The 27,022-nt window shown below is 39.2% G+C and overlaps 1 protein-coding gene across 1 annotated transcript in view; it reads right to left on the bottom strand.

Annotated features, from left to right (window-relative positions):
* Nucleotides 1–26,027, bottom strand: part of CYYR1 (cysteine and tyrosine rich 1) — a 92,693-nt gene extending 66,666 nt beyond the window's left edge. Inside the window, exons 1-2 of the mRNA XM_084802357.1 lie at nucleotides 25,562–26,027; nucleotides 19,116–19,218 (exon numbers count right to left, since the gene is read on the bottom strand). Coding sequence (XP_084658483.1) covers nucleotides 19,116–19,218; nucleotides 25,562–25,634 — 176 coding nt within the window. The 5' untranslated portion in view covers nucleotides 25,635–26,027. The remainder of the gene's footprint in view (nucleotides 1–19,115; nucleotides 19,219–25,561) is intronic.
* Between the last annotated feature and the right edge of the window lie 995 nt (nucleotides 26,028–27,022).

Raw genomic sequence — 27,022 nt, 5'->3', positions numbered from 1 at the left:
TATATTGTTTACTTGTAAGCAATGTAAGCAATGCAAAACCCAATATAAATTGACATACAAATTATGTATTTTCTTAGGAAATGGATCTCACTATCCAGGCTAGATAGCAGATATTTCTTAAAACATGTTTTCCTAGTTTTTGAACTAGAATGTGAGTTAAGTAAATGTTTCAGGAAATCAGTAGTTTGTAATTGTTTGGATAAGAAATGCTTCTCTTTCCCACATGCTCATGTGTTGAAGTCTGGTCCCCAGATGGGAGGCTGTTCTAAAACTTTCAATGTATAGGAGCTAACTGGAAGAAACCGCTCACCAGGGTCAGGTCTCTTGGAATATATTGTGCATGGCTCTCTTTTCAGTCCTTCCTCTGCACCAAGTTGTCGCCGCTGTGGGGCTCTGCATGGTACCAAGTACCAGGAGTCAAAAAGAAACCCACGAGCCAAAGTTCTTTATGTTGTTTCTGTGAGGTGTTTGGCTTTGGCAATGAAAAAAGTAACCTGTGCAATATGATTCTTTACATTTTTTTAAAAAAATTAAAGTCGTATTTCTGTGGGCTTCAATCTATTAAATAGAATGCTAGAACACACATACACACTGCTCTGCTGCCCGCTACCACAAATCCCCCAGCATTACAGACTCTTCCTCTGGAACAATATGTCAAAACAAACTCTCCCTTCTTTAAATTGCTTTTGGACATGGTGTTGTGTGACAGCAGCAAGGACATAACAATGACACCACAGCAGTGTTATGGTCACATGTCTTCAAAAAGATGGCAATTAGCTTTTTAAGAGAAATTAATTTTACTCTCATTGGGGTGACTTAAGACTCACAAGAGGTTGTTCCTATACCAAAGAACTAGGTTCTTCAATATTTTTTTTTCACAGAAACACACACCAGACAAAGATAGGCCCTAAGGAGTGCAGGAGCCCTGAAGAGAAAAATCGATCTATGTCTCATCAGACTCTTATCCTTTAGGACCTGAATACCACAGCAACAGTAATATTTACTTCAGGAAGTACTGTAGGTGCTGGAAGGAAGCTCATAGGACCTGAAGTAGCCTCGAAGGAGATTTAGATGGCATAAATAATCAAGTAGAAATATCAGCTTTGGGGCATCATGATACTAGGGAAGGAAGTGGCCTTGGCTGATGAGTTACTCTAGTACCAACTCTAGACGTGCTCAGCAGATGTGGTACTTTCTCATCACTGCAACCAAATTTTGTGACATTGCAAAAATGGAAACGTTTGTTTTGCCTTATAGTCACTGGAAGATTATAGTCCACCAAAGCAGAGAAGGGATGTCGATGGGAGAGCATCTGTCTATGGATACAAGAGCACTAAACTCTTGTTCCTTACATTATAGGCAGGAAACAAACCAGAAACAGAAATAGGTATGTCCTTCAAGGCTCGCCCGCCTCTGGTAACTGACTCCTGCCCCCCAAAGCTCAATCCCTGAAGTCTTCACAACCTTTAAATTTGTACCACAATCTGGAGACTGGTCATTCAAAGCATAAGCCCATGAGGGACATTTTACATTCAAACCATAACACCCATCATGTATTCGATCATATGTTTAAAGCATAATGTGCGAATGACCTCGTGGTAGTTAATAAAGGCTGAGCACCAGCTCCTACTCTTGACTCATTTAATCCTGTAGGAACCAATGAGGCAGGTTCTAATGACATCACCGTTTTATGTCCCTCACTTTAGTAGAGTCAGGGCTTAAAAAATTTGGCCTTTTCAGAGCTTCTGAGAACACACTGCTATCTTTCCTCTATTCAACCACTTTAACAAAACAGAAATGAATCTTTGTATTTCATTTTCAGTACTCCTCAATACAGTTGCCATAGTAATTTGAGATAATTCTTCAGGGTCAGCCTATTTAATTATAAGGAAGTTATGGCTTAGGAAATGACTATTTAATTTCATATCATAATTTGGTAACTAACTAGATTAATAGGACTTTAAAATGAAGTGATATTTTGATATAGGTTATTTAGACTAACATGTTCCCAGGACCATTTGTTCCAGGATTGTCCTGTAAGGAGACGTGGTAGAAACATATTTGCTGCACCCATATTTCACCTACCGGATCTGAATGTCTACACTAAGTCCCAAGAAAATGTATTTTTAGAAGACACTCCCAGGAGGGTTTCATTAATATTAGCTTTTCGAAACTTGTACTTTAAACTAACTTAAATGCTGTTAATCTCTGACTTAGTTTTTGCTGAATAGATGTAATGAAGGCTTATGTACTTAAATAGCTTGCACATGTTTTAAGAAATGGATACATTTGATAAAGGTTTTCTATTTTTCTTACATGTGGATACCAGTTTAAAGGGTTATTGGTGCTGTGCAGGAAAAGAAATAACTTCCATGGTTTTCTAGCTCTTTAAATCAGACCACTGATTAATTGAGACACCTGGGGGTTGGTCTGCCTAATGGCATAAGCTGAAAAGCAAAAAAGATTTTACTGGCTTTGAAAAAAAATCATTCCAGGATAAGCTTTTTTCCTGTGAGAACTATTTTTCTCCATCCAGAAATGCATGAATTTGGGGAGCCTCCTCGGTTCTGTGTGAGCGCTCAAATATTTAGGTTACAAGAAAAAGACTTCATTGAATTTTAAAAAAATGTATGAGCATAGTTTGGAAAGCTTGCCAATGATTAAAAAGTCTTAATTTTCATATTGATATCTTTCTTCCAAGTCACAATGAGACATTTCAGGAAACATTATATTCACTTAATAAACCTATTAATGTCATTTTAACTCATTTCCCTCATGAATTTAGTTATTAACATCCTTAGTGTTTTGTTCTTCATGTCCTTATCTGTATTCCATGTTACCTATGGGCTCCCTTTCCATAAAGCATATGAAGTCAATATTTTAACCATTAACTCAGTGGGCTTTTGGTGAACTGTGAATGTACCAGCCCCCCAAGACCTCAGTTACTAACTGAGGTGCTTGGCCATATAGAAAATGATAGGAAGTGTTTAAATTTTAAGCTGAAGTAGAAGAGCAGAGATTCAAGTTGCCCCGTATTATTTATAATCCACTGGCATAACCGTCAATTGAAATGAAAGATGTAATAGGGTTGAGTGTGTCGGCACACACCCTTTATCCCCACACTACAGAGGCAGAGGCAGGAAGATCTCTGAGTTTGAGACCATCCTGATTTACAAGGAAAATTCCAAGACAGCCAGGACAACACAGTGAAACACTGTTCGAAAAAACAAAAATAACAATAGCAACAACACAAAATGATTTAGGGGAGACACACACACACACACACACACACACACACACACAGAGAGAGAGAGAGAGAGAGAGAGAGAGAGAGAGAGAGAGAGAGAGAGAGAGAGAGAGAGAGAGAGAGAGGGAATCACATGTAGGCCCACAGGAACTTCCATAGCTCTACCGTTCTTTTTCCCTTGGAAGATGACTTCAAAACATAAGGGTTTTCATTTTCTGCTCATCAAATCCAGCATCAAAACTGTTCATTTCCCTTTTATTCTTTTACTAGAAAGGGAATCATGACTTTTTCATTAAGCGTTTCTCCCACAGTATTCCCCTGTGAGGCCTGGTGTCCTTGGTGGGCAGTGGATAGCTCAGCCTTTCTTCTCTTGGAAAACTTTTAAGCCTTATGACCTGTAGGCTAACAAAATGCGTCCATTCACTTCTCTTTATTTACCAGACAAATGTAACAGTCCCATCTGCTTGTTCCCTTAAACTAACAAAGGATGATTTGTCAATTCATCCCATGATAGCTACACATTTCAGCAACTCCCAAGAGAGAAATTTTGGTGAAATATAAGCAACTGTTTTTAGATACTCCTCATAAATAAATTTGTACCAACATGGGATGCATGGGTCTTATGTTATAATGAGTCATATAATAATCAAGCATTTCAATGCCCCATGAGGGTGAGGTCTTAGTCCAGTGTAAACAATTGCTGTTAGATATTCTTTGCGAATATGTTATACTATCTCCAAAAAAGCTTAAAGGATTTTTTTCTAAATGCATGTACACTGCAGAGCTACTTAGAAGCCTGGGCATGTCCTGCTACAGATCAGGGTTTCTCAGTCTTGTCACCATTGACATTTTGAACGAAGCCATTCTTTGTTGTGAATTCTGGCCAGTGGCTTAGAGGATGTTTAGCAGCGTGTCTGACTTCATCCCGCTGGATGTCAGGGACACGCCTTTTCTTAAACATTTTTAAAAGGCATTTTCAGGTATCCACTGTAGGGGAAAAAATCTCACTGGTTGACAATCCCTACTTTAGATACTTTAGGATTTTTATCTTTCTCATTCAAGTTCACCTAATTTCACTCCTATGATACATCTTTGGTATGACTTACCCTGAGTCCATTGATGAACACTTTTCCTCAAATTTTCATATTTTTTCATCTCACACAGAAAATATTTTTATACCCAACTCCAGGATGTGTACATGTGTAACTGAAATGCATATATTACAGTATTATGCATGTTCATTATAACACTGATAGATGTACATTATACAGTGAGGAGATAAAAAATGGGCATAAATTCTATAGTTTCCTGCTAACATCTCAGTGGCTCATCTCCACAGATCTTGGTTGAACACAGTTGGGGAAGCACACTTGTTAGCTCATAGTTCTATACTTTTTAATAAAAATTTGTCATGGGTGACGGGCCCAACAAGTAAGCACACACTCCATCATGTCTATAGATGCTATTGTTGTTTAGACTTTACAAGCTATTTCAAGTTCATATTACAACCTCCTCCCAGTTAGGGAAGTAAATGAACTTGCCCTTTCAACAGATATTACAGAGCCAGGAGGGGACCTGGCTTTGCTGCTCTCCATAGCTCTTTCTCTTTGGGTCTTACAAGTAAAGATTTGTTTGTTTATTTAAGTTTGTAAATGTGTGGTAAGTAGGTGGCCTTTTATCACACTCTGAACTGTCAAGGAACTGGATGTCACATTGTGAAAGAAAAAGATATAAAAAAATGAATATAGCATGTAGTTTCCTCTCAGGCATTCACAATCAAGTAGAGACACCTCAGCTGGCATAGACACAAATGTCAAAATGGCAAGGAGAAATGTTGGAAGAATTGAGAGAATAAATTGCTTGAAAAATCCAGAGAAAGGGATTAAATGATTATTTATTGGCTGGGTGAGCAGAAAATTGTTAAGAATGAGGAAGAATTGATATATGTGTCCCTTGATTTAAATTCATTCTGCAGCTTGACATTTCCTCAGTTTATAGTTATTTATCATAACTGCAGAAGTGAAACATTATGATAGATAACTTAGATATTTTACTCTTTTCTGACACTGGTAATTTATGTCTCTCTCCTTGTTCTCAGTGTTCCTAGAAGCTTGTCAATTCTATTGACATTTTCAAAGGATAAGCGTTTGGCTTCATTACTTTTCCCGCAATTCTTTTGTTTTCAGGCTCATTGATTTTTGCATTGGATTTATTTTCTTTGTCTTTTCCTGGCTTCTAAAGATGGAAGCAGCTTATTGATTTCAAAAAACTCTTTTCTTAGTATAAGCTTTAATGCTACATAATTCTTTTCAGACACTATGTATCATTCTTTATTTCTTAATTTCAGTTTAAAGCCTCTATTTTATTTTAATTGGCCGTGTGAGTTCTTCTTGAGCCATGTGTTTTTATAAGTAGGCTGATTTTCAAGAGTTTCCTTCATCAAGCTTTCTCTTACCTTTCTGCTTCCTGATTTCCAGTGTAATTATGTTATTGACAGATTACATTCTTCATTCTTTTGCATTCTAAGTGTATGCATGACCAAGGATGTGGTCTATGCTAACACATGTTTAGGGAAAGCACTTGCAAATAACGCAGGCTTCTGTTGGCTAGAGAATCCGACACATTAGTTCACAACGTAGGTCAAGTCGTCCAAATCTTTGCTTGTTTTCCTCTCTTGTAATTCTTTATTTTGAGAGGGGATCCTCCCTAAGTATAGGCTTGTCTTTTGTTCACCCCAGTTCTTCCAGTTTCTGATTTTTGAACTTTTGTTCTTTATTCTTAGCTGTGTGTGCACTTAGGATGGCCATATATTCTTAATTAATTGACCACTGTATCATTATGCAACCTGTTACCTTATCTTTGTTAATATCATATGCTCTGAAGTTCACCGTACATAAGTTAATATAACAAGGCTACACAGAGAGACCCTGTCTCAAAAAAACAAAACAAAACAAAAAAACAAAACAAACAAACAAACAAACAAACAAAACCCACCACTTTCTTTCAGTACTGTTTCCATGGTGTACCATTTCTAATTCTCCTGATTTTTAATAAATCTAAAATGCTATACTCAGATGTGTCTCATATTAGTATCTTTCATTTTAAGAAACCATTAGTTATCATTTATTCAGTATGATTAGACTATTAGTGTAATTATTACTATATTTGAGTTTACCTCTATAATTTTATGATTCACACTGTCTCTTCCATTTATTTCTTCTTTCATTTTATTCCCTTTCATGCCTTCATTTTTGGTTACATGATCATGTGTTTGTGTATTAGGTCCTTCCTTCCCTTTACTAACTGAGTCAGGCAGCTTAGGTGTTTATTTTTATTCGTGGCATGGGGGTGCAGCCCATCATAATGGGGAAGGCCTGGAGGCAAGTGGGAAATGAGGCAAATAATCAATCATACAGCAGCTGCAGGACAGATGAGCAGCATTCTTCATCTTCTTGTTCAGTCCAGGACCCTTGTCCTAAGCATGGACCACTCTCTCCTCTCAGTATTACCTCTCTGGGAACAGACTCACTCAGAAGCAGCATACTGCTAGGTGAGCTTAAGTCAAGTTCACAGTGAAAATTGAACATCGTCATTAGATTCCATTTTAATCTATGGATTGTGAATTTTAATACATTATGCTACGGATAAATAAAACTGTTTTTGTTGTTGATGATGCGGTTTTTTTTTTTAAGTGGATGCTCAAGGAGATGCTAGAAGGCAAGCCCATCTTCACTTTGATGTATTTGGTCTCATTTTCACAGGAAACTGCCATCTCAACTCCTCTGCTTTGCTCCTAGTTGTATTAGCTACCGTGCCTGTAATGCAACGGTGAGTGTCCATTGTCAGCTCATTATAGCAGCCCTGACTTTCCATGTGACTGTGAACTTTATTTTAAAGACTATGAGGAGGCAAAAAAGCAGACTGATACTTACACGCCCCAGGCCAGAATTCCTGAATCTCATTTGCTTTCCCATATTCCACCTCTCTTTCCGACAGCATCTGCTTTATTTCTTAACTTCCATTAGTAACCCTTTTAGGTCAGATCTGCTGGCCCAATGCTGTCATGGCTTTTCTTAACAACACGGGCTTAGTTTTTCTTAATCTCAAAATGGCTTTCTTTGGTAGGGGATATTTTTTACTGGGTATAGAAATGTCAACAGAGTGTTCTAATTTTCCAGCACTTAGAGAGAGAGAGAGAGAGAGAGAGAGAGAGAGAGAGAGAGAGAGAGAGAGAGAGAGAGAGTCATTTTTCTGTCTTCTGTGATTTCTGATGAAAAAAAAAATGGAGCATTCAAAGCATGAATTCCCTATAGTAGTGTCCTTTCAATATATTTTCCTTAGTTCTGTTTTTTTGTGTGTGTTGTTGTTGTTGTTATGATTTTCCTGTGTGTGAGTTTATTTGAAATTTTCTAATTTGGATTTGGCAGAGATTCTTGAACATGTAGATTCTTTCATCAAACTGGATATTTCTTCTTCCTGTCACCCTCTTTCTACTGTATTTCTGTGACCCTGATGACACAGTCATGTCTGATATGACCCCACAGGCACTCAAGGTTTGGACCATTTGCTTTTCAATATTTCATTTTGTTAGGGAATTATCTAGCTGGATACTTTCTATTGGTCTGTCTTCAGGTGCACATATTCTTTTACTCCATCATCTCTATTTTGTCACAGAGGACATCTAAAGAATTTATTTAACCAGGGTGGTTGTGCCTTTTGCTCTAAATTTTTCATCCTGTTCACTGTATTTTGAGCACTTAAGAAGAAGAAGAAGAAGAAGAAGAAGAAGAAGAAGAAGAAGAAGAAGAAGAAGAAGAAGAAGAAGTAGTCAGTCTCCTCACCAATTTCGATTAGTATTTGTTCTTTTTGTATCCTGCTTACAGAATGTTCCCTGCATTCTCTGCCAGGTCATCTCCACATGCCTGCCATGTTGCGATTATCTTCTCCCTTGTGATATGACCCTTTCTTAATCCTCTGGATGTGGAGTGTGATGCACTGTACCTGGGACTTTCCTAAGTCCGTGTCAGGAGACAGGATTCACTTAGAGAAAGTGGCATGGGGCGGTGTGCTTTCCCCATCTTGCTCAGAATTGGAACCAAGGTGTCTAGTAAAAAGGTAAGGAGACAAAAACTACCATGAACACGGCACATGTTTTATGACATGAATAGTAAGTTAATCATATAAAGCCAAAAGATGAATGAAAAGAAATTGTTTTAGAATTCATAGACCAAGTCGTTGGAATAATCAGTGGCTTTGGTTTGGCATACAAACTGGCTTTATCTGGTTCCACTGAAAATGCTTTCTGTCTGGAGCCTGCTATGATCATAGGTTATGTATGCTATCTTCAAGGCAAGCTGTTGTCCTTAACAGTCCTGTAAGTTTTATAAGCACAGACTTGTATTGAGAGAACTGCTAATTAGTACAGTTTTTTTGAAAAGCTTAATCAAGGCAATCCTAAATTGCTGCATGTGAAGGCACACTCATATCTGTAGATCACTGTGATCCTGCTGCTGAAATGCACAGCCCTCAGAACACTGCTGTGTACATTAATTATTCATGTCCCAATAGAGAAGTGCCAGATATGTTCAAAACAGATGCCAGAAATCTCATGAATTAAACTTTGAAAAGGGAATTAATAAGAATTATATAATGAATGTTTGTATAGCAAATCATTACCTCTTGGCTTTTGTCATTATGGGTACTATTTCTTTTTCATGAATAAGAGTTTTGCAACTTCATTTAGACCTTTTCTGTTTTGGGGTCCATGTTCTAATGACCTGGTTAGCCTGCGATAACATGGCAGATGCTTAAATAAACCTGAGGTGCATGACTTTGGGGGTGGTGACACACTTTTTTGGCAATCACTGAACAGAGGAATACGCCTGCCCTGCCTTTTAGTCAGAGGCTGTAATCACACTTGATGGAGAAGGTAGGTTGCTGCTCTGAGGCTGAGGGTGCTTCCTGAGGCTAAAATGCTCCCTGTTAGCAGGTAGGTGTAGTGAGTATTGCTCTTCTGCTGGCATCCCAGAGGGCTAGGGAAAGTACTTCACCAGGAATGGCACCCTGTATGGCACAGTCTCGAGCTTTCCACCTGATCTTGGAGAAGCCACTGTGTTCTGCACTTGTTTCCTTTTTTCTTTTAGTCCCGATATTTTCAAAACCTGATATGCTTACTAATGACATGAAAAAATGCGTAAACCCTTTCTGAGTGCTTTTGTGTATAAATATGTCATCCAGCTGCTTTAAGACCCGGAAGCAAATTGCTCGCATTATTCTCTTTTAACCATTTTCAAAAGAGATCCAATGAGGTTAAGAAAACTAAGAAAATTCCACATTTTTTTTTCTGAATGCAAACACTCATGATCTTTCTTCTATACTTTCCATTGATTATAACTATTAAGAAGTATAAGAAGCTCCCCAAAATGTCTTCTGTTATGTAGCAAAGGGTGAGGCCCCTCTAGTTAGTGTATAAATGAACATTTTTTGATGTTACAATATTAGAGTCGAGAATTTAGATAATTAATAATTCTAATCATTAGCTGTAACTAAGATATGAAATCAGCCTAGGTACCTATCCAAATACCCATCAATGAGTGGATGGGTGGACTGATGGATGAAAAAGTAATGATGACATGTCACAGAACACTATTAAGCTATATATATATATATAAAAGAACAGAATACTGTCATTTGTACAGAAATAGATGGAACTAGGAGGACATAAGCAAAGTGAACCAGAAACAAAAATATCACATTTATATGTAGAAAGTACAGGAAATGTACGCAATAGTGTATGCTGGGAGCAGGAGGTGGATTGATAGAGGGAGGTTGGATTTGATGACTATTAGCCTTCTGTATATATCAATCACTGGACTCCGTAAACTTGTGCAATTAATATATTTTCATCAAAAGTAAATTTAGAAACACAAAAATGTAGAAACTCTGGAATTTTTCTGTGAATAATAGCTGGGGCCCTGATCTTGCATTATTTCTGAAGTCTGTGAAGGAAGAATGCATTTTCACCATTTCAGATTTGGCTTTCTGCAACCCCGGGTAGTTATTGTTTTTGCAAAATGTAGCATAGAGAGATCCTGATCTGCTGACCTCTTGCCCGTGCGAATGTGAACAGAAATATGTTCAAAGTAATTTGTGATGTTTTCTGTATTTTTATGTGATGTGCATCAAGGCATGGGGCATTCTTCTCCTTACATCTTCTCCTAATGCCTTCTGCCTCTTTCTGTTACAATGGTATAGAAACCACAAATTCTGTTTGTCTTGAGTCACACAGCTTCTGTGGGTTAAATAGCTCAGACTTCTACCCGAGGCACTTCAGATGGAATCCTATTAGACTTTATGAGGTTATCTTTGCCTGCAGAAATTTTCATTAGTTATGAAGTGTGTTCTTCCTAACATTCTGGAGACATTGGGAGACAGCTGGGAGACGTTTTATTCCGCTTTACAGCTGTCTGCCAGAATTCTTCAGATACAATGGAGCAAAGAAAAAGAAACCACTCGCTTTACATAATTTCTTCCTCCTCAATAAACCATTTTAGCTCCCCAAATTATGGAAGTGAATAAAGATGCAGAGGAGCCCGTTGCCGTAACAGTCTGCGGCTGGTGGATCACTTTGCCTTGTTGAGGGAGCACCACCCGCCAGGAAACACAGAAGTTAAATCATCATAATCAAATCAGCGTTTCCACTCCAGTCCCTCCTCATCTAATTCTAATTTATCATAAACAGTGTGATTAGGAAGTGATGAGAGACTCTCACACCCTTCGCTGTGATGGTACCTAATCGGTATTCCACAGAAAGATAGTCTCAGAAGCCAATAACATATTCAAATTGTGATGTGAGCTTTCTAAATAAATATTTATCCAGATGATGCATATTAATAATTTAGTGCCCACACACTCTCAAGGTGTTCATGCTTTGAGGGAGAATTGGCTCACATTAAAATGATGTGCTATTAGTTCTCTAGAGCCAAGAGATTTGGTGGTGGCTTGGCTGACTGGCAGGTCGGCCATGCAGGTCTGGAGCAGAGAAGGGCAAACAATGTCCTTAGGTACTGATGAATAATAATAGGGTGGAGAAAGGGCTGTGTTATCATAGCAAAGAGAAGAGCATTCAGTCCAGCTATTGAGGATAAGAAAAGGGATCTCCTTAAGTACAGTGTTAAGGTCCTGCTAGTGACAGTGATGTATCCTGTTCGTTCACCCCATCTTGAGACCTTCATAGAAAGTTGAATGCCTATACCCTATAGAACTACACTGATCTTAAGTGAAACCTATATACTTACATTAATCTAGAGTTAGCTAAAATTATTTTAGACAAAGCTCTTCCCCATTAAAAAAAAAAAAAAAAAGAAAGCAAGGACTGACTATCTCACACACAGAGAGATGGGCACTTTGAAGGCATAGTGGAATGTGAATACACAACTGGATCTGGAATGGCCCCAAAGTCCATGTGGTAAAAGCTCGTTCCTCAGCTTGACACTGTTTGGACTTGTGAGACATTTTAGAGGTAGGATTCAATAGGAGGAGGTTGGGAGTGTACTCTTGAAGACAGTGCTGTGACCCTGAGCACTTCCTGTCTCCCTCTTTCCTTCCTGGGTACCATGTGGTAAGAGACCTTCTTACGTACACATCCCAGTAACGCCTCAGGCTCAAAGTAGCAAGAGAAAGTAACCATTTTGAATGGAAATCTCGGAAATGATAGATCACAACAAACTTCTTCTTTTGCTGAATTGGATTTATCCAGGTTTTTGCTACGGCAATGGACACTGACTAACACATAAAGTATAGGAAACGGTGGGACACGGTGCCTTGTGCAGCACGAGGTGCTTCAGCTGTGACCCTGGGCTGATGAGGAGTGGACCTACTAGAAAACTTCTAAGCCCTATAGTCTATAATCCAGTAACACACAAGTTATTTTCTATTAAATATATTTTATTTTTAAAATGATGACAGTGATGATGGTAGTGGTGGTGATGATGATTATTGGTGGTAGTGGTAGTGCTTGTGCATGTTGTGTGATGTGTATGTATGTGTGTGCATGTATGTGATGTGTGTTATGAGAGCCGTGTGTGTGTGCGTGTGTGTGTGTGTGTGTATGTGTGTGTGTGTGTGTGTGTGTGATGTGTGTGCATGTATGTGATGTGTGTTATGAGAGCCGTGTGTGTGTGTGTGTGTGTGTGTGTGTGTGTGTGTGTGTGTCATAGAGCAGCACATGTGGAGATCAAAGAACAAATCTAAAGAGATTGTTCTCTCTTTCACTGTAGATTCTAGGAACCAAACTCAGGCTGCCAGCCTTGTTCAGCCAGCACATTTACCTACAGGGACACCTCCCAGGCACTATTTTCCCTTTGGAGACAGGCTCTAACTATGTGACCCTGGCTAGCCTTGGACTCATGCTCACTCAGCCTCAAGCCCCTGAGTAACTGGGATCATAGGGGTCTGGTAAATGTTCATATCTATCGTGTCTATGGGGGATGTCTGTTCTCTGTGCTTTTATTACAACCATTTTCAATCTTCTAAGATCTTTATCATGCATAAACCCTAGGCACAGTTTTCCAAATGCAATAAAAAGCTGCTCTAAGGGTTTTTGACTGAAATGGATTGGAATTGACAGATAGTGATGGAAGAATTGGCAGGGTTTAGTATTGACACATCCCATGCACAGAATGATGCCGCCCTCTCTTTCCCACTCATTTTGATATGATCTGGATAAAAATGGTTTCATAGTTACATATGTAAGAGCCTAGGTCCCTAGGGTGTGGTGCTGTTTTGATAAGGTTAGGAAATGTGAGGAGGTGAGGCTGAACTGGAGGAAGGGGCCACTAGACGCAGGTCCCTGGGAGTATACTATCCATGGCCATTTCCTGTCTCCTGTCTACTTCCTGCCAGCAACAGTGAGGAAGGTCCTTTGCCACACACTCTCTTCTACTTGTGAGATTTTGCCCAAGCATAATGGGTCACACAGCCAGGTGTTTTGGTCCCACTAACACAAAAGTAAATAATACTATTGATTTTTATGCATTCGTACTGCTCCGTACGTAAATGTCAGGCATATTTGGAACTACTTACTATTTACTTTGAGTATTTTTTGGGGATGAGAGGATGATGGGGATGAAAGCCAGGAAATTCTGCATATAAGCCAAGGACCCTCATCTTCTTATGGCCCTTAGGCGGTTTATTTGCATACACATTAGGTTTCCTAATATGTGTTGCTTGCATATAGCAGTCCACTAATTTTGTTACATAGATTGTATGTGCTTCCTTCCCATTTGGTGAAATTTTCTTATTAGTTTAAAAGGTATTTGTATTAAAAAAAAATCACATCAACCACATCATTTATAAATGACACTAGTTTAGTTTTTGCCTTTCCAATTATTTTACCTTCTTTTATACTATCTGTGGGTCATGCTAGCTGAGAATTTCAGTACAGTGACAGACAGGCTTATCTACTGCTGGTTTTAAAAGAAGGCATCTAACTGTATGCCACTAAGTGTGATAATAAATGCAAAGTGATTTGACCTTATTAAGATGATCTAGTAACCTAAAATTTCCCCTCTATCAGTAGTTTTCTAGATGTTTTAGGAATGTGGAATATATTTTATCAGTTCCTTTTGAGAATTTCTTATTTATGGCAGAGTCCCCTGCAGCTAGGATAGTTCTGAACGCTTCATAGTTAAGGAAGGTTTTTGAACTCCTATCCCTGCTGCCTCCAACTTCCAAATGCTGGCATTACAGGCTTGTGCCACCACACCTGGATTAGGCAGAGCTGGAGGTCCAAGATGGCGCCTTGTGAATGTTAGGCAAGCTCTTCAGCAATTATGCGATGTGCTGAGCTCTTCAGTTTGATTTTTTAGAATAACTCCTCTTCAAGAAGCCGTTGAGGCATGCTCAGGGCAGAGTAAGGCTTGCTCTTTTTTGGTTTGGCCAGGTTGTCAGCCCCACCAACCAGAGCAAGCTAAGCAACCTGCTAAGTTAGAGCTCTGTGCTACCCATGTGCTCCTAAGAAGCCCATGAGCAGATCTGTGCTTTATCGATGGCTTCATCCCACAGCAGTTGGTATAGACCTCTGAAGAGTTGGAGTGCATTTGTACAAATAATCTGTTGAGACTATGTCCTAGAAACTTCACTTATTTTTTTCTCAAAACAAATTATAGTTATGTTAGGTAGACTTCATTTATAAAGGCAATTAGAGTAGAAAATGAATTTGTCTGAAGAGTTTCATTTATGAACTCATTTATATTTGCTGTTAATGAAATAATCCCTAATATATAATGTCTTCTGAGAGAAGCACCCACTCTTTTCTTTGATAAAACAGAAGTTATTGTTATAATTTCAATTAAGTTCATCTTTATTTTAGTGCCGTCTTTTTGTTGCGGTGGCTCATCATGGTACTATTAGTAAAACAAAAATGAGACCTTCACTATATTTGTTCCTGGGCTGTAAAAGAAAGCTGACCAAGCCAGTCGTGGGAAGCAAAGCCATGCCTTTATGGTTACTGTTTCAGTACTTGACTCTCGGTTCCTGTCTTTGTTTTCCTCTGTGATGGACTGTGTAAGCACAACCCTTTCCTCCCAGTAGGTGTTTCTGGTTGTGGGGTTTATCACAGGAATAGAAAACAATTTAGAACTCTGACAAACATTGATGTGCCCAGTGCTCACTTTTCAGAGCTCTTTTTTTTTTTTAATTTCTGAAATGAAAATAATGTTATTTCCATTTAAATGCTGTTCTTAACTGATGCAAATGTCTTTTGAGTTTCCTCAACTACTTTGTGACAGGTGTCATCTGAAAATGTAAAATCTTTATCCTCTGACTTTGTTTTGCTTTCCTACATAGCATGGCTCTAAAATCATGGTAGCGATATTTATTAGCTGTCTTTGCAAAAACTGTGGGTACGACATCTTTCACATTTCATTGAGGAAAAAAAAAACAACTGAATCCCACCAGGGCCTCCATTATTAGTCCCTCCTCTTGATTTCTTCCCGTGGGGATGTTTTTTGCTGTCAGATGATGTGCTTGGCTTGATCTACATTTTACAGTGGCAGACTGGAAAAAGCCTATTTTTGAGTTAGGGTGTTAAGTCCTACAGCTGATGGTCTGTCTCACATGATCTCCCAGGCAGTCTGGCTCACATTTAAGACTGTACAGTGGTTTGTGACTAGGTAGAGTGCCCATACTTTCAGTAAGGTCATGTTTTTAGTTTGTTCCAGTGGATAACAATAAATAGTAACTCTGTAACACCCTGTATCCCCTTGGATTCTGCCAGTTCTAAAGAGTACTCTACAAATCACAGCTCTATGTGGGGTCCACTTCTAGGGAATGCCAGTCAGTTTCCACCAACAACCTAAATGCAGGCGTCTCTTTACATATATATCCGTCAGGGTACCCATCTTCTCTGTAGAAGAGTTGCTGAATCAATTGGGTTGTAAATTCCTTATTTATCAAATTAAATCAAATTCTCCTTTTTTTAAGTGTGGGGAGGCTTCTAAATTTCAGGTGATTGTTCATATTATTAGAAATCCTTAAATATAGAAATAATTATCAGGTCATGTAGTCTATCTAAAGTGTTCCACGTGGTTCCCTGTCTCAGAGTGGCCATCCTTATCTACGGAATACACTAAATCTTCATTTGGGGGTTTCTTGCTCTCTATATTATTAGTACTATCTAAGACGATGTCCACACTACATGAACTCAAATATGGAATTATTTCATTTTAATTCTAGGAGGCGTGACCAGTGAGAGTCTATTAATACCAACCCACCTTTTGTCTGACCCATGTTTTTCCATCTCTGACTCTGTTTAGTGTTCGTCTCCTGCTGCTTTGAACAAGATGGATCTTGTCGTAAGATCATTTCCTTGCTTCTATCTTTGGCTGTGTGTGCAGGAGTCTCTCTGTCTGCAAGGAATTTCCCCTCTTTCACTAGTCATTTGTGTAAACATGTACCCTTCCTTCAAAACTCTTATCAAATGCCATTTGTGAAGCTTTCCCTAAACATCTCATTGTAAACACACACACACACACACACACACACACACACACACACACACACACACACACACTTCTTAAATTAAGCAACACACCTCTCCTCAGCTATGATCACTGCTAAGGCTGGCAGAGGGAGCCCCTGTAGATCTCACTTAACCAACCACAGATATTACAGAATGCCCTGTGTTATAATTTGAGCTCTCCGTCACTTTTTGTTTTGTTTTGTTTTTTAAGTTTTTTTTGTTTTACTTTTTTTCATATACATTTATAGCATTACACATATATACAATAAACTACCTACAGCAAGAAGAACCAGGAAACAATAAGGAATTTATATAAATGTTACATTCATAGTGTTCGGGCTATTTGTATTTGACAGCCTTGAAGAGAACACGTAGTTCGTCTAAAATTAAGGTAACATTTTTTTATTTTGAAAACAAACCATGAGATAAAACCAATTTATAAAATTATTCAAGACAAAAAATTTATTGTCTCCATTGCTTTCGTTTTTGCTGCTTTTATGATTACGTGAAAGCTTAACTTGCTGTTAAGATGTTTTCAATGTTTAATGAACGCACCCAGGGGCTTGAGAAAGAGGAAGTATAGTTTCTGAATTCCAAACCAGCAAAACTGGGAAGCATGTGCAGAAAAAAACTCTTGTGAGCATTCTTAGAACTGGTTTTTTTCCCCTCCCCTATTGCACTCACTACAACATAACAGAAAAAAAAGCTTGGGTGGAGTTGAGAACTCTTTTCAAATGTTAAACAATCACTGGAAATCCTGAAAATGTATCCTCCTCCATCCAGTGGGAAAAACACTTTAAAGTTTTTTTTTTTTCCACTAAGAATTGTTTAGCAAGAGATTTACTCAGAAGTTTCTATTTTTGATAGAAAGTTCAGTTTTAACTGCCTGAAATATAATGCCATCTGTGTTTACTTTTCCCTTCTAAAACACAATTCCTTTTCGCCTGGGCGCATAACAAGTACATGGATCTAATAACCCAGATAACTGTGTTGTTCAGAAAGGTGTAAATTTCATTTTTTAATCTAAGCCACAGAAAGTGTATCTTCAAATTAAAAAATTTAAGATATGATGGTTAATAGTTACATCCACAATATTTATTTCCCACTGAGGGAGAGTGGGGAGTTAAGAAATTGGGCACGATGCACCCTGAAATGTAATGAGTGCACAGATAAAGGCATCAAGGGCGTTGGACCAGAAAATCCCAAACTCACTCATTCATATCCATCCCTGCTTCCACACATATATCTACTGGAGCAATAGCACATGGCATTCAGAAATCATTAAAAAATGTGATTTACTAATCAGAAGCTTTTAATTATCTTATGTTTGGTTAAGTGATCTATAATCATAAAAGTCATTATAGATTTATATTTAAGGTACCCCATTCCTGTAAAAAATATGCTGATAGGCAACTCATTGTTCTCCTATTGAATCTTCCATAGGGGAAAATTCAGAAAATTTACTTAATTTATATTTCACTGAATATTTCATTTCCAATTAAAATTAATAATCTTTCATTTTTAAAAATTTATCCTGTCTTTTCTTTCATCCTCAAGAGTACCCCAAGCCATATTTTTGGGGAGTGAGGTCTATAGTTAAACATATCTCTAATATCAGGTCTAACATGAGTCCCAGAGAGTTTCTGTATGGCAGGTCTTCCTTTTGAGAATCCGAGGATTCTGTTCCCAGGCATCTCAATGGACATGTTCTTGGAGCAGCTGGGCCATTGGACCAATCCTAACACTTTCTGATTCTTCTTGTGCTGTCAGAAGGCAGAAGTTAAAGCAGAACCACATGGGAATGGAAGAGTTTGCACCCATCCTTGTGCACATGGAGAAGGGAAGCAGAAGAGGACAGAGGCTGGACCAGTGCTCATAACTGAGCAGCACAGGAGACAGGTGGAAGTGAGACCCTTCCAATCTTGCCTTTCACTTCTCAAATCAATAGGCAGAGGAGCTGCAAGACCACACTCACATGGGCTTAGTAGAACTACAATAATAATTTTCTAGGCTTTCAACCTAAAGGCTGGCATTGCCTCCATTGTCCTTTGCTAAGAAGCAGGAATAAGATATATTCTTACTCCAATATGGCACCTGCTTAATACAGTCTGCATTTCTGCGTGTGGGATTACACATTACTCACGCCTACCTTCTCTTGAGTTTTAAATTATTTCTCTGAGTTGTCTTATATGCATTATGTAAATAACAGATTTCACATTACAATTGTCTTATTTGTTTATAGTCTCTCATTTTCCTTAGCTAGTGGATGTATTAGAAAATTTAGGGTATGGTTGGTAAAATAAGCTGACCATAATTAAACAACAAATGTGAGTTTATACATCCTTCAACAAAGGAGACAAAAGCATTTCATGAAAGAGTTATCAATAATATTACTACTTAATACACAAAAGAAACAATGAAAGGACTTTTTAAAAACTCCCTCTAATAAAGGCAACTTTATTAATGTACACATCTGTCTAGTAAAACTATATAGAAGACATTGGTGAGTATTTAAATTTTGAGTAAAGATTTTATATCCATAACCAATCTTTTATGTGTGTGTGTGTGTGTGTGTGTGTGTGTGTATGTGTGTGTGTATGTGTGTGTGTGTGTGTGTGTGTGTAATGAAATCTCATGCAGTAGCCTAGACTGGACTGGAAATAATTAGACTGGCTTCAAATTCTTGGTAATCTCTCTGACTCCGTCTCCCAGTGCTGGAATTACAGACTTGAGCCACCTTCTCCTCCACAATCTACACTCTCCTGTTGGCACTTGAAACCTAGTGTTTCTTGAAAGAGTAACTGGATCAAAGGAAGATGAGCACTGTCGAGTTTGAGCACTACTCACGAGAGGATGTTCCCGATGTAGGCATAGTAGGAGCAGCAGTAGGGTGTACTTCCATCGCAGCAGTAAGATCTGCAGTCTTTGCCACACTGAGCAAGGCAATTCTCTACAAAGTAAAAATAAGAGCAGTGGAAGTTGTGAAATCACAGCTTAAGTAAAAATTATTCTGTTCATGCCCAAATGCCCAATTTCACACTCTAAATTCCAAAATGTTTCTAAAGGTCTACATTGGCCTTTCTCTCCAATTAGTCTAGGCGGGGGGACAGAAAGCCATTCTTCCCAAGTCTTCTCTCTGGACACTGCAGTTGTCGTTGGCTTTGGGTGAACATGATCATGGCGTACAGAATGTATCAACTCATCAGTCATTAAAGTTGCCAACATTGTTCATATAATAGCTTCTATACAAGAAGGTTTCCTGACTTTAGAGTGTTTATTCTCTATTGACTACAATTAATGGAAAGTATTATTGACATGGGTTATACCAACAGTGATAATTGAAAGCTAATGTGTACATTTGCCATGATAATTTATTCATACCTCTCTTTTTATGTCATTATTTTTACCCCCATAATTATAGTTCCTATATATACAATTATATAATTGAGTCTGCATACTGTTGATCTATTAGACTTGGAAGGTAATGAGCTGGTTACAGAAGATGTTCATGTAAATAACTTGTAAATTGACAGTTTACTAAATATTATATTGAAGAATCAACAAAGTATAAAGCAGCAGAATATGAAGCAGGTAATTTCCATTTTAAAGGATATGATGGATCTAATATGACCACATTGCTTTTCTCTATGTGCTTTTCAACAAGAAAATGCATTGAAAAATATTTAATAAGAATCATATTGGGGGTTGGAGAGATGGCTCAGAGGTTAAGAGCACTGTCTGCTCTTCCAGAGGTCCTGAGTTCAATACCCAGCAACCACATGGTGGCTCACAACCATCTGTAATGTGATTTGATGATGCCCTTTTCTGGCCTGCAGGTGTACATGCAGGCAGAGCACTGTATACATAATAATAAATAAATAAATATTAAAAAAAGAATCATACTGACCTTAAACAGCTCTTTACTCCACCTAAATGATTTATTTTATAGTATAGGGTTATCATTAAACTTTAACAAGCAGTATAAATCAGGTATATATTTAAAAAGCACAATTTATATTCTATATTTCAGAATTTCAAAAAAAGCCATTTTCAACTCAGCTCCTGAAAGGAATATGAATTGTATGCTATAAATTATGTGAAGTGTTTATTTCCTACCAAAGTTAAAGTATTGAAAATACAAGACATTATATTTATGGGCGCATGTTCTTTTATTGCTTTCTCTAAAAAAGGAAATTAGGGAGCTTTCAAGCTGGGTCTTCCTATGACATGATGCAAGTAAAGCAGTCTGTTTGATTGTGTTAATTAATGTGGGGTTTGTGGAAAAAGGGAGAAAGGTCATATTTTCTTCCCCCTTGTTTGATTTCTATGTCACAGATAAACGAAATGAACTTTAAGAGTTTCCACTTGGCTGGAGAGGGAAATTATTTTTGTTATTCTACTTAAATCCACATGAGAAACATAATCAATCACATAGCTCCAAGAGAGAAGCTACTACATTAACAATAGTATTTTCAAAAAGATACATCTTATTTTTGTTTGTTGATTTATTTTTTAATTTTTTATTAATTTATTCTTGTTACATCTCAATGGTTATCCCATCTCTTGTATCCTCCCATTCTTCCCTCCCTCACATTTTCCACTTACTTCCTTCCCCTGTGACTGTTCCTGAGGAGGATTTCCTCCCCCTGTATATGCTCATAGGGTATCAAGTCTCTTCTTGGTAACCTGCTATCCTTCCTCTGAGTGTCACCAGGTCTCCCCCTCCAGGGGACATGGTCAAATATGAGGCACCACAGTTCGTGTGAAAGTCATACCCCACTCTCCACTCAACTGTGGAGAATGTTCTGTCCATTGGCTAGATCTGGGTAGGGGTTGTGAGTTAACCCAGAAGCAGAAAGACTCAAATGGTATATACTCACTTACATTTGCATACTAGCCCAAGGGGTATGTCCCATGAAAGCCTTCATTTACCAGGAAACTGGGACAGAGGAGAGGACATCCTATTGGGACTCTAGATGAGAGAAGCATGGGAGAATAGCAAAATAGAAGGATCTAGAGGGTCCTAGAAACCTACAAGTAGAACATTATGATAGGCAGTTTTGGGCCCAGGGGTCCCGCTTAAACTAAGGCACCAGCCAAGGACAATACAGGTGTTGATTTATTTTGTAGATATACCTTGCTGTAGCCCAGGCTGGACTGCCTACATGAGTGCTGAAGATGACCTTTAACGTCAGATATCTCGACTTTACTGTCGATGTATATGCCACCCTCCCAGCTACAGTGTTCTTCGTGACTTTCTCCAGCTCCATTTCTTGTTGCTCAGTGGATTCAAGCATTTAGTCAAGTCAGTCATCTCCAGAGCTTAGCAGGGATGTGTTTTGTTCTTTTTAAAATATATTTTATTAATTTATTCATATTACATCTCAATCGTTATCCCATCCCTTGTATTCTCCCATTCCTCCCTCCCTCCCATTTTCCCCTTACTCCCCTCCCCTCTGACTGTGACTGAGGGGGACCTCCTCCCCCTGTATATGTTCATAGGGTATCAAGTCTCTTCTTGGTAGCCTGCTATCCTTCCTCTGAGTGCCACCAAGCCTCCCCATCCAGGAGACATGGTCAAATATGAGGCACCAGAGTTCATGTGAAAGTCAGACCCCACTCTGCACTCAACTGTGGAGAATGTCCTGTCCATTGGCTAGATCTGGGTAAGGGGTCGAAGTTTACTGCACGTATTGTCCTTGGCTGGTGCCATAGTTTGAGCAGGACCCCTGGGCCCAGGTCTGCCTATCATAATGTTCTTCTTGTAGGTTTCTAGGACCCTCTGGATCCTTCAATTTCCCCATTCTCCCATGCTTCTCTCACCTAGAGTCCCAATAGGTTGTCTTCCCCTTGTCCCACTTTCCTGGTAAGTGAAGACTTTCATGGGACAAGAGCTACTGAGATCATGAAGACCCCATTACTTGTGGTGCTGGCCGGGAGCAGTGCCATCCAATTAAGCTTCCCATGAATTCAATGACTCAGCTGCTCCATTGCATTCATTGCTGTTACTGCTGACACGAGGACATGGTGTTATCAAAATACTGCGAGCCAAATTTACAGGAAACCAAGCCCCAAATTTTCTAGCCAAGAACCGGGATAGTTCTTGCAGCAAACATCCATGTCATGTCACACACTGTTCATTATTTTTATGGCATTTTCGAGCACTGTTGTTTAGTTCCCGGAATTAAACAATGGAAAAGTGTGAATTTAGCAGCCTGACGAATGTATTCACAATCACAGCTCTTCCTACCTGAGGCTTCAACCAGACTCCAAAGCCTCTATTACTATCACAGTTAGTTAGTTAGTTAGTTAGTTAGTTAGTTAGTTAGTTTCTCATATCTTGAGAATAGTACGATAGAGGTCATAGTTCGGACTACACAGAGCTGTTTCTCCTTTGTGAAATAATGGAACAGTCCAATTGCCCTCTGAAGATAAAACAACATCACCTCTAATATCCAAATTAATGTGTCTGGAAAAAAAATGAGTTCAAACTGTCTTCAAGTGCTTTTTAATGAAAGGTGTGATCTAGAAGGTTCCTCCAGCATACTTGCCCATTCCACCATCAAGAATGTAATACAGGTTAGTGCTATCTGGCTCAAAGCCCTTGCTTAGAAATGCCTTCGGCCAGCTACCGAGGCTGTGAGGAAGGAAAAGGAGGGGCAGAAGGGACAGGCACCGGAAGGTAAAACCTTGGTGGAATCCTGTCTTTGTAGCCTGCAGTGGGGGGGGGGGGGTGGACAATAATATAAACACTTCATTTGGATCTCTTTCCAAAAGTTACTCCATTAAAAAAAAACAACAACACAATGCATTAAGCTTAGAAAAATGTACTATTTGTTTAATCAAATAGAACATGAACATGTTGCATTATGTCTAGGCCATCATCAATGTATCCACTTAGGGGTTTTCTGTATGGTGAAACCAGCAATTCACTTATTAGAGTGTTCAGGCATTGAAGCACAACTCATGTGTTCAGTTACACCTCTTGGTCTACTCAAACTAAACTATCCGTTGTTGGTATTACCCATCTTACTATGCAGCCTGTCTTAATACTATATCCTAGTGCTTTCTTCATCCAGGGCCTTCCTGGTCTCTAAGTGTCTTGTTCTCCCATGCTTTCCTCATTCAGATTTCCTAAGTGCACGTGGACCGACCTCTTCTGTAGTCTAACAACCTTGCCTGCCTGTAAGGTTATTTTGCTGAACATAATAAGCATTACCTAAAGGGCAACTAGCCAAAGGGGCTGCTTACTCTCTTGAAACATGGACACACCCCTCTTCTTTGATACCTCTCGTCCAAGATTGTATCTGTCCTATGATGCTTGCTTTCCCACATTAGATTGTGTTAGCTCACCTTACCACTTACTGAAAACTCAGAGCATGATCTCTGCTCTAGTACCAAATAAATACGGCAAAGCCTTACAACAAGCCTCTGAAATACGAGGTTCAGGAATTTTCACCAAGGAACTCGTCAACTCAACATTTCTTACCCAAGCCAGACTAGTGTTGGCCTGCAACTACTCTGCAGCTTATTAGATAGGAATTTGAGAAAGAAAAGTTTAAAAAGTACCTATGAAAACCACCCCCACTAAATGCTGCCCTTTGCTGTTGGTTTCCTGAACACTGGAGAAGCTGCATATGTAGTCCTGAGAGTGGGAAAAGGATGAAAGCCAGAGTGCGAAGTCAAAGCCTTTCAGCCTACCACAGGGAAAAAACTCAGAACATGGAAATTGTGGCTCCGTGACGTTTCTGTGTCAAGGCAGTCACTAAAGCCTCGTTTGCTCCCTGGTCTTTGCTTGTGTTTGTGTTACTTGGAGAAGCTGAAGAGGTGGGAAATCATTATTGCTTTCATGAAATGAAAAGGAAGATAGGATAAAGAGGAACAGAGTTGGTACTTAGTGGGAAAAACGTATACTATGGACACAGCAGGAATGATACAGTTACTAGAATTGGGACTTTCTTCAAGTGAGAAATTCTACTTCTAGTAATTTCCCTTATACTATCTTTAACATGATAACTTTCAGATACTTACTAATTTGCTCTTTAAAATACGGTTATTTTTGAGATAGGCTCTCAGATATGCCAGAGTGGGAGGAGGAGACCCTGAACCCAACCACGTAGTTGACAAGGGAACTTCTGATCCCCCCTTACCCCCGCCCCCCCCCCCCCCCCCGCGCCGCCTTCATCTCCCCACTGCTGGGTTTACAGAAGTGGGCCACCACAGCTGGCCAATGCAGTGCAGGGGATTGAACCACCAGACCCTTTATGTTTGTTTATGGTAGGCTAGGACTTGGCCAACTGTGCTCAACCCCAGGCCCTAGTTTGCATCCTAATAGATGAGATTTGTCTCCCAGGGAGGACCCCTTCCTGGCAGAGCAAGGTGAGGAATTGAATCCTTCTGATACAATGATGCTATTCAATTCTTTTGCTGTAACTGACAGGGTTGAAGAACATCTTCATCTCAGAGCCGGCATCTTGACAAGTGTGGGGAAGGGAAGGGCTCTGCAAACTCCTGGGTCAGCTTCTGACTTCATTGTCTTTTAAAGTTAGAAACGCAAAATGGTTTAAAGCCTGCACTGCTTGTGAAGCAGGAGTGTGCGTGTAATTAACTTTATACTTGAATAAGCAGGGAAAGGCCATATGAGGCTCCCTATCAATCACAGAGCAAGAAAATCACTCTGCTTCATTAATTATTAGCATTTGCCACTAAGAATAATTATAAGGAGGAAAATGAGGGACCTCTCACAAACAGATGTTTAACCGCATTTTCAAAAGAAAGTTGTGTTGGCCTAACTGGTTGAAATCCTAACTTGTCCAAACCATATAGCTCAGAGCATAGGATTCTTGCTCAGCCTATTTTGTGGCTCTTCTAAAAAAACACGGAAATATGTCTAAAGTAAGTGACTCTAAAAAGGGGCAGAACTGGGTTATTCGGAACGTGAGCAGCCTGAGATAAAAATGCTCAAGCCACTAACGCGTTTATTCTGAATAATTTTACCTTTAAGTTTCAAGTATTTTAAAAGAGTCTCTGCCAGTGCCCAACCAAAGTTCACTTAAATCTTGGATGTATTTTCACACTAGCCAGATTAAAATGCCCTAAATGCAGTTTCTGAGATTTTTTTTTCCCAAACAAAAAAAGAAAGCAAAACAGCATATCAGTAATGTTAAAGAAGAGATAGGGGTTCGAGCATGTGGGTGTCTGGTGTTGCCTCCTAAGGGAATCACCACCCATTTACATTCCTGCGTTGGCCCCACGACCCTGGACAGTCTATCCCTGTTCCGGCTACCACTGACCTGCGTAGACAAAGAGCAGAACCAGCTTCGGAAGCAGTACCCCTGGACTCCGGGGCAGCTTCAGAGCATCCATCCAAGCCGGTGGCCCCAAGCTGCTCTGTAGCACAGACGGGTAGATCAGGCGGAGGTTGGAGTGAGGGGACAGCCAGGAATCCCAGCAGCGATGCGGAGGAGGATACGGGGCGGTCAGGTGGACAGGGCTGTGCTCCTGAGAGCAGGATCCAAAGCCATCCTGGCCATGACCCCAGCCAGAGCCCAAGGGAGGGAAGCCTGGTGACTGAGGAGCTGGGCGCCGGTGGTGGTCTTTGCCTGGCTGAGCTGTGCAGCAGGGGCTTTGTTCCGTCCAAAGGTGCTCTGACTTGGCAAGCAAAAAGCAGGCTCCCTGGCGTCCCTGGCCACCCAGGCTCACATTTCATCTGCGAGGGTGGCACCAAAGTGGGATGGGGGTGGGGAGGTGACGGACTCCTCCCCACTTAGCTAAGTTTTCCTTTATAAAATGACAGAGAGCTTGGCTCAGGAAGGAACTTGCGAGTTGTTTGGCTTTTACTACAGTTTAGCCAACCCCTGAGGTCTATTGTCCCATCTGGATCACAAAACTCCCCCACTCCGCACTGAAGCAGTGGACCAAGACTTAGTTTCCTGGCTAAACAAATGAAGATGGGAGTTTTCTGATTTAAAAAGCAATTGCACAAAGGATAACAGTGACAGCAGCCCAAAGTTTCAAACAGCATGGAAACTCTGCTGAAAGGAGTTGAAATATATGTAATTATATATATATATATATATATATATATATATATATATATATATATATATATATTCATCAAGTACTTGAAGCATTAAGCAAATTCGGAGGGAAAAAAAGAAACGAGGTATCTGGCAGTCATGATTGTTCTGTAGTCACTGTCCTATGCAATTAGAAAAGAGAAAGAAAAAAAATTGGAAACAGAAATATTAGCCAATAAGGTGTTCGTATAGGTGGAAAATCAATCACCACTGAAGCTCTTTTCTAAAAAAGAATTCAGGAGTTTTTTTTTCTTTGTAAATGAAAATCAGAAAATGCTCAAAACTATGCAGAAAGAGAATCAAAGAGGAAAATAAAAGGAAATACTTCTCTTTACTAAGAAAAGCCAGTAAAAATAACGTGTACCCCCAATTATTCTGAAATTTTGAGGATAAAATAGATCTAAATATAATTAGATATAAATAAATATAAATAGATTTTAATATAATTACTAACTTGAAGCTTTTTAGGTAAATTGGATTCTAAAGTTTGTACAGGAAATGAATATGTAAGGGCAGCAAGACAACTAACAGAAACCTGGATGTATTTACAAACAACTCATTACATTGTCACCATTTTTATTTTCTTTAATATTAAATTGATTGGAAGACATTGTTGTGAAGTATGAAACCAAGTTCTTAAAATATTTAAAAAAGCGACACACTTCAAAAGCTAAA

This window comes from Acomys minous (genome assembly GCF_964271855.1).
Source record: "Acomys minous genome assembly, chromosome: 11".
Classification (NCBI taxonomy): Eukaryota; Metazoa; Chordata; class Mammalia; order Rodentia; family Muridae; genus Acomys; species Acomys minous.
The sequence above is the reverse complement of the archived record's forward strand: the minus strand, read 5'-3'. Positions and strand labels throughout refer to the sequence as shown.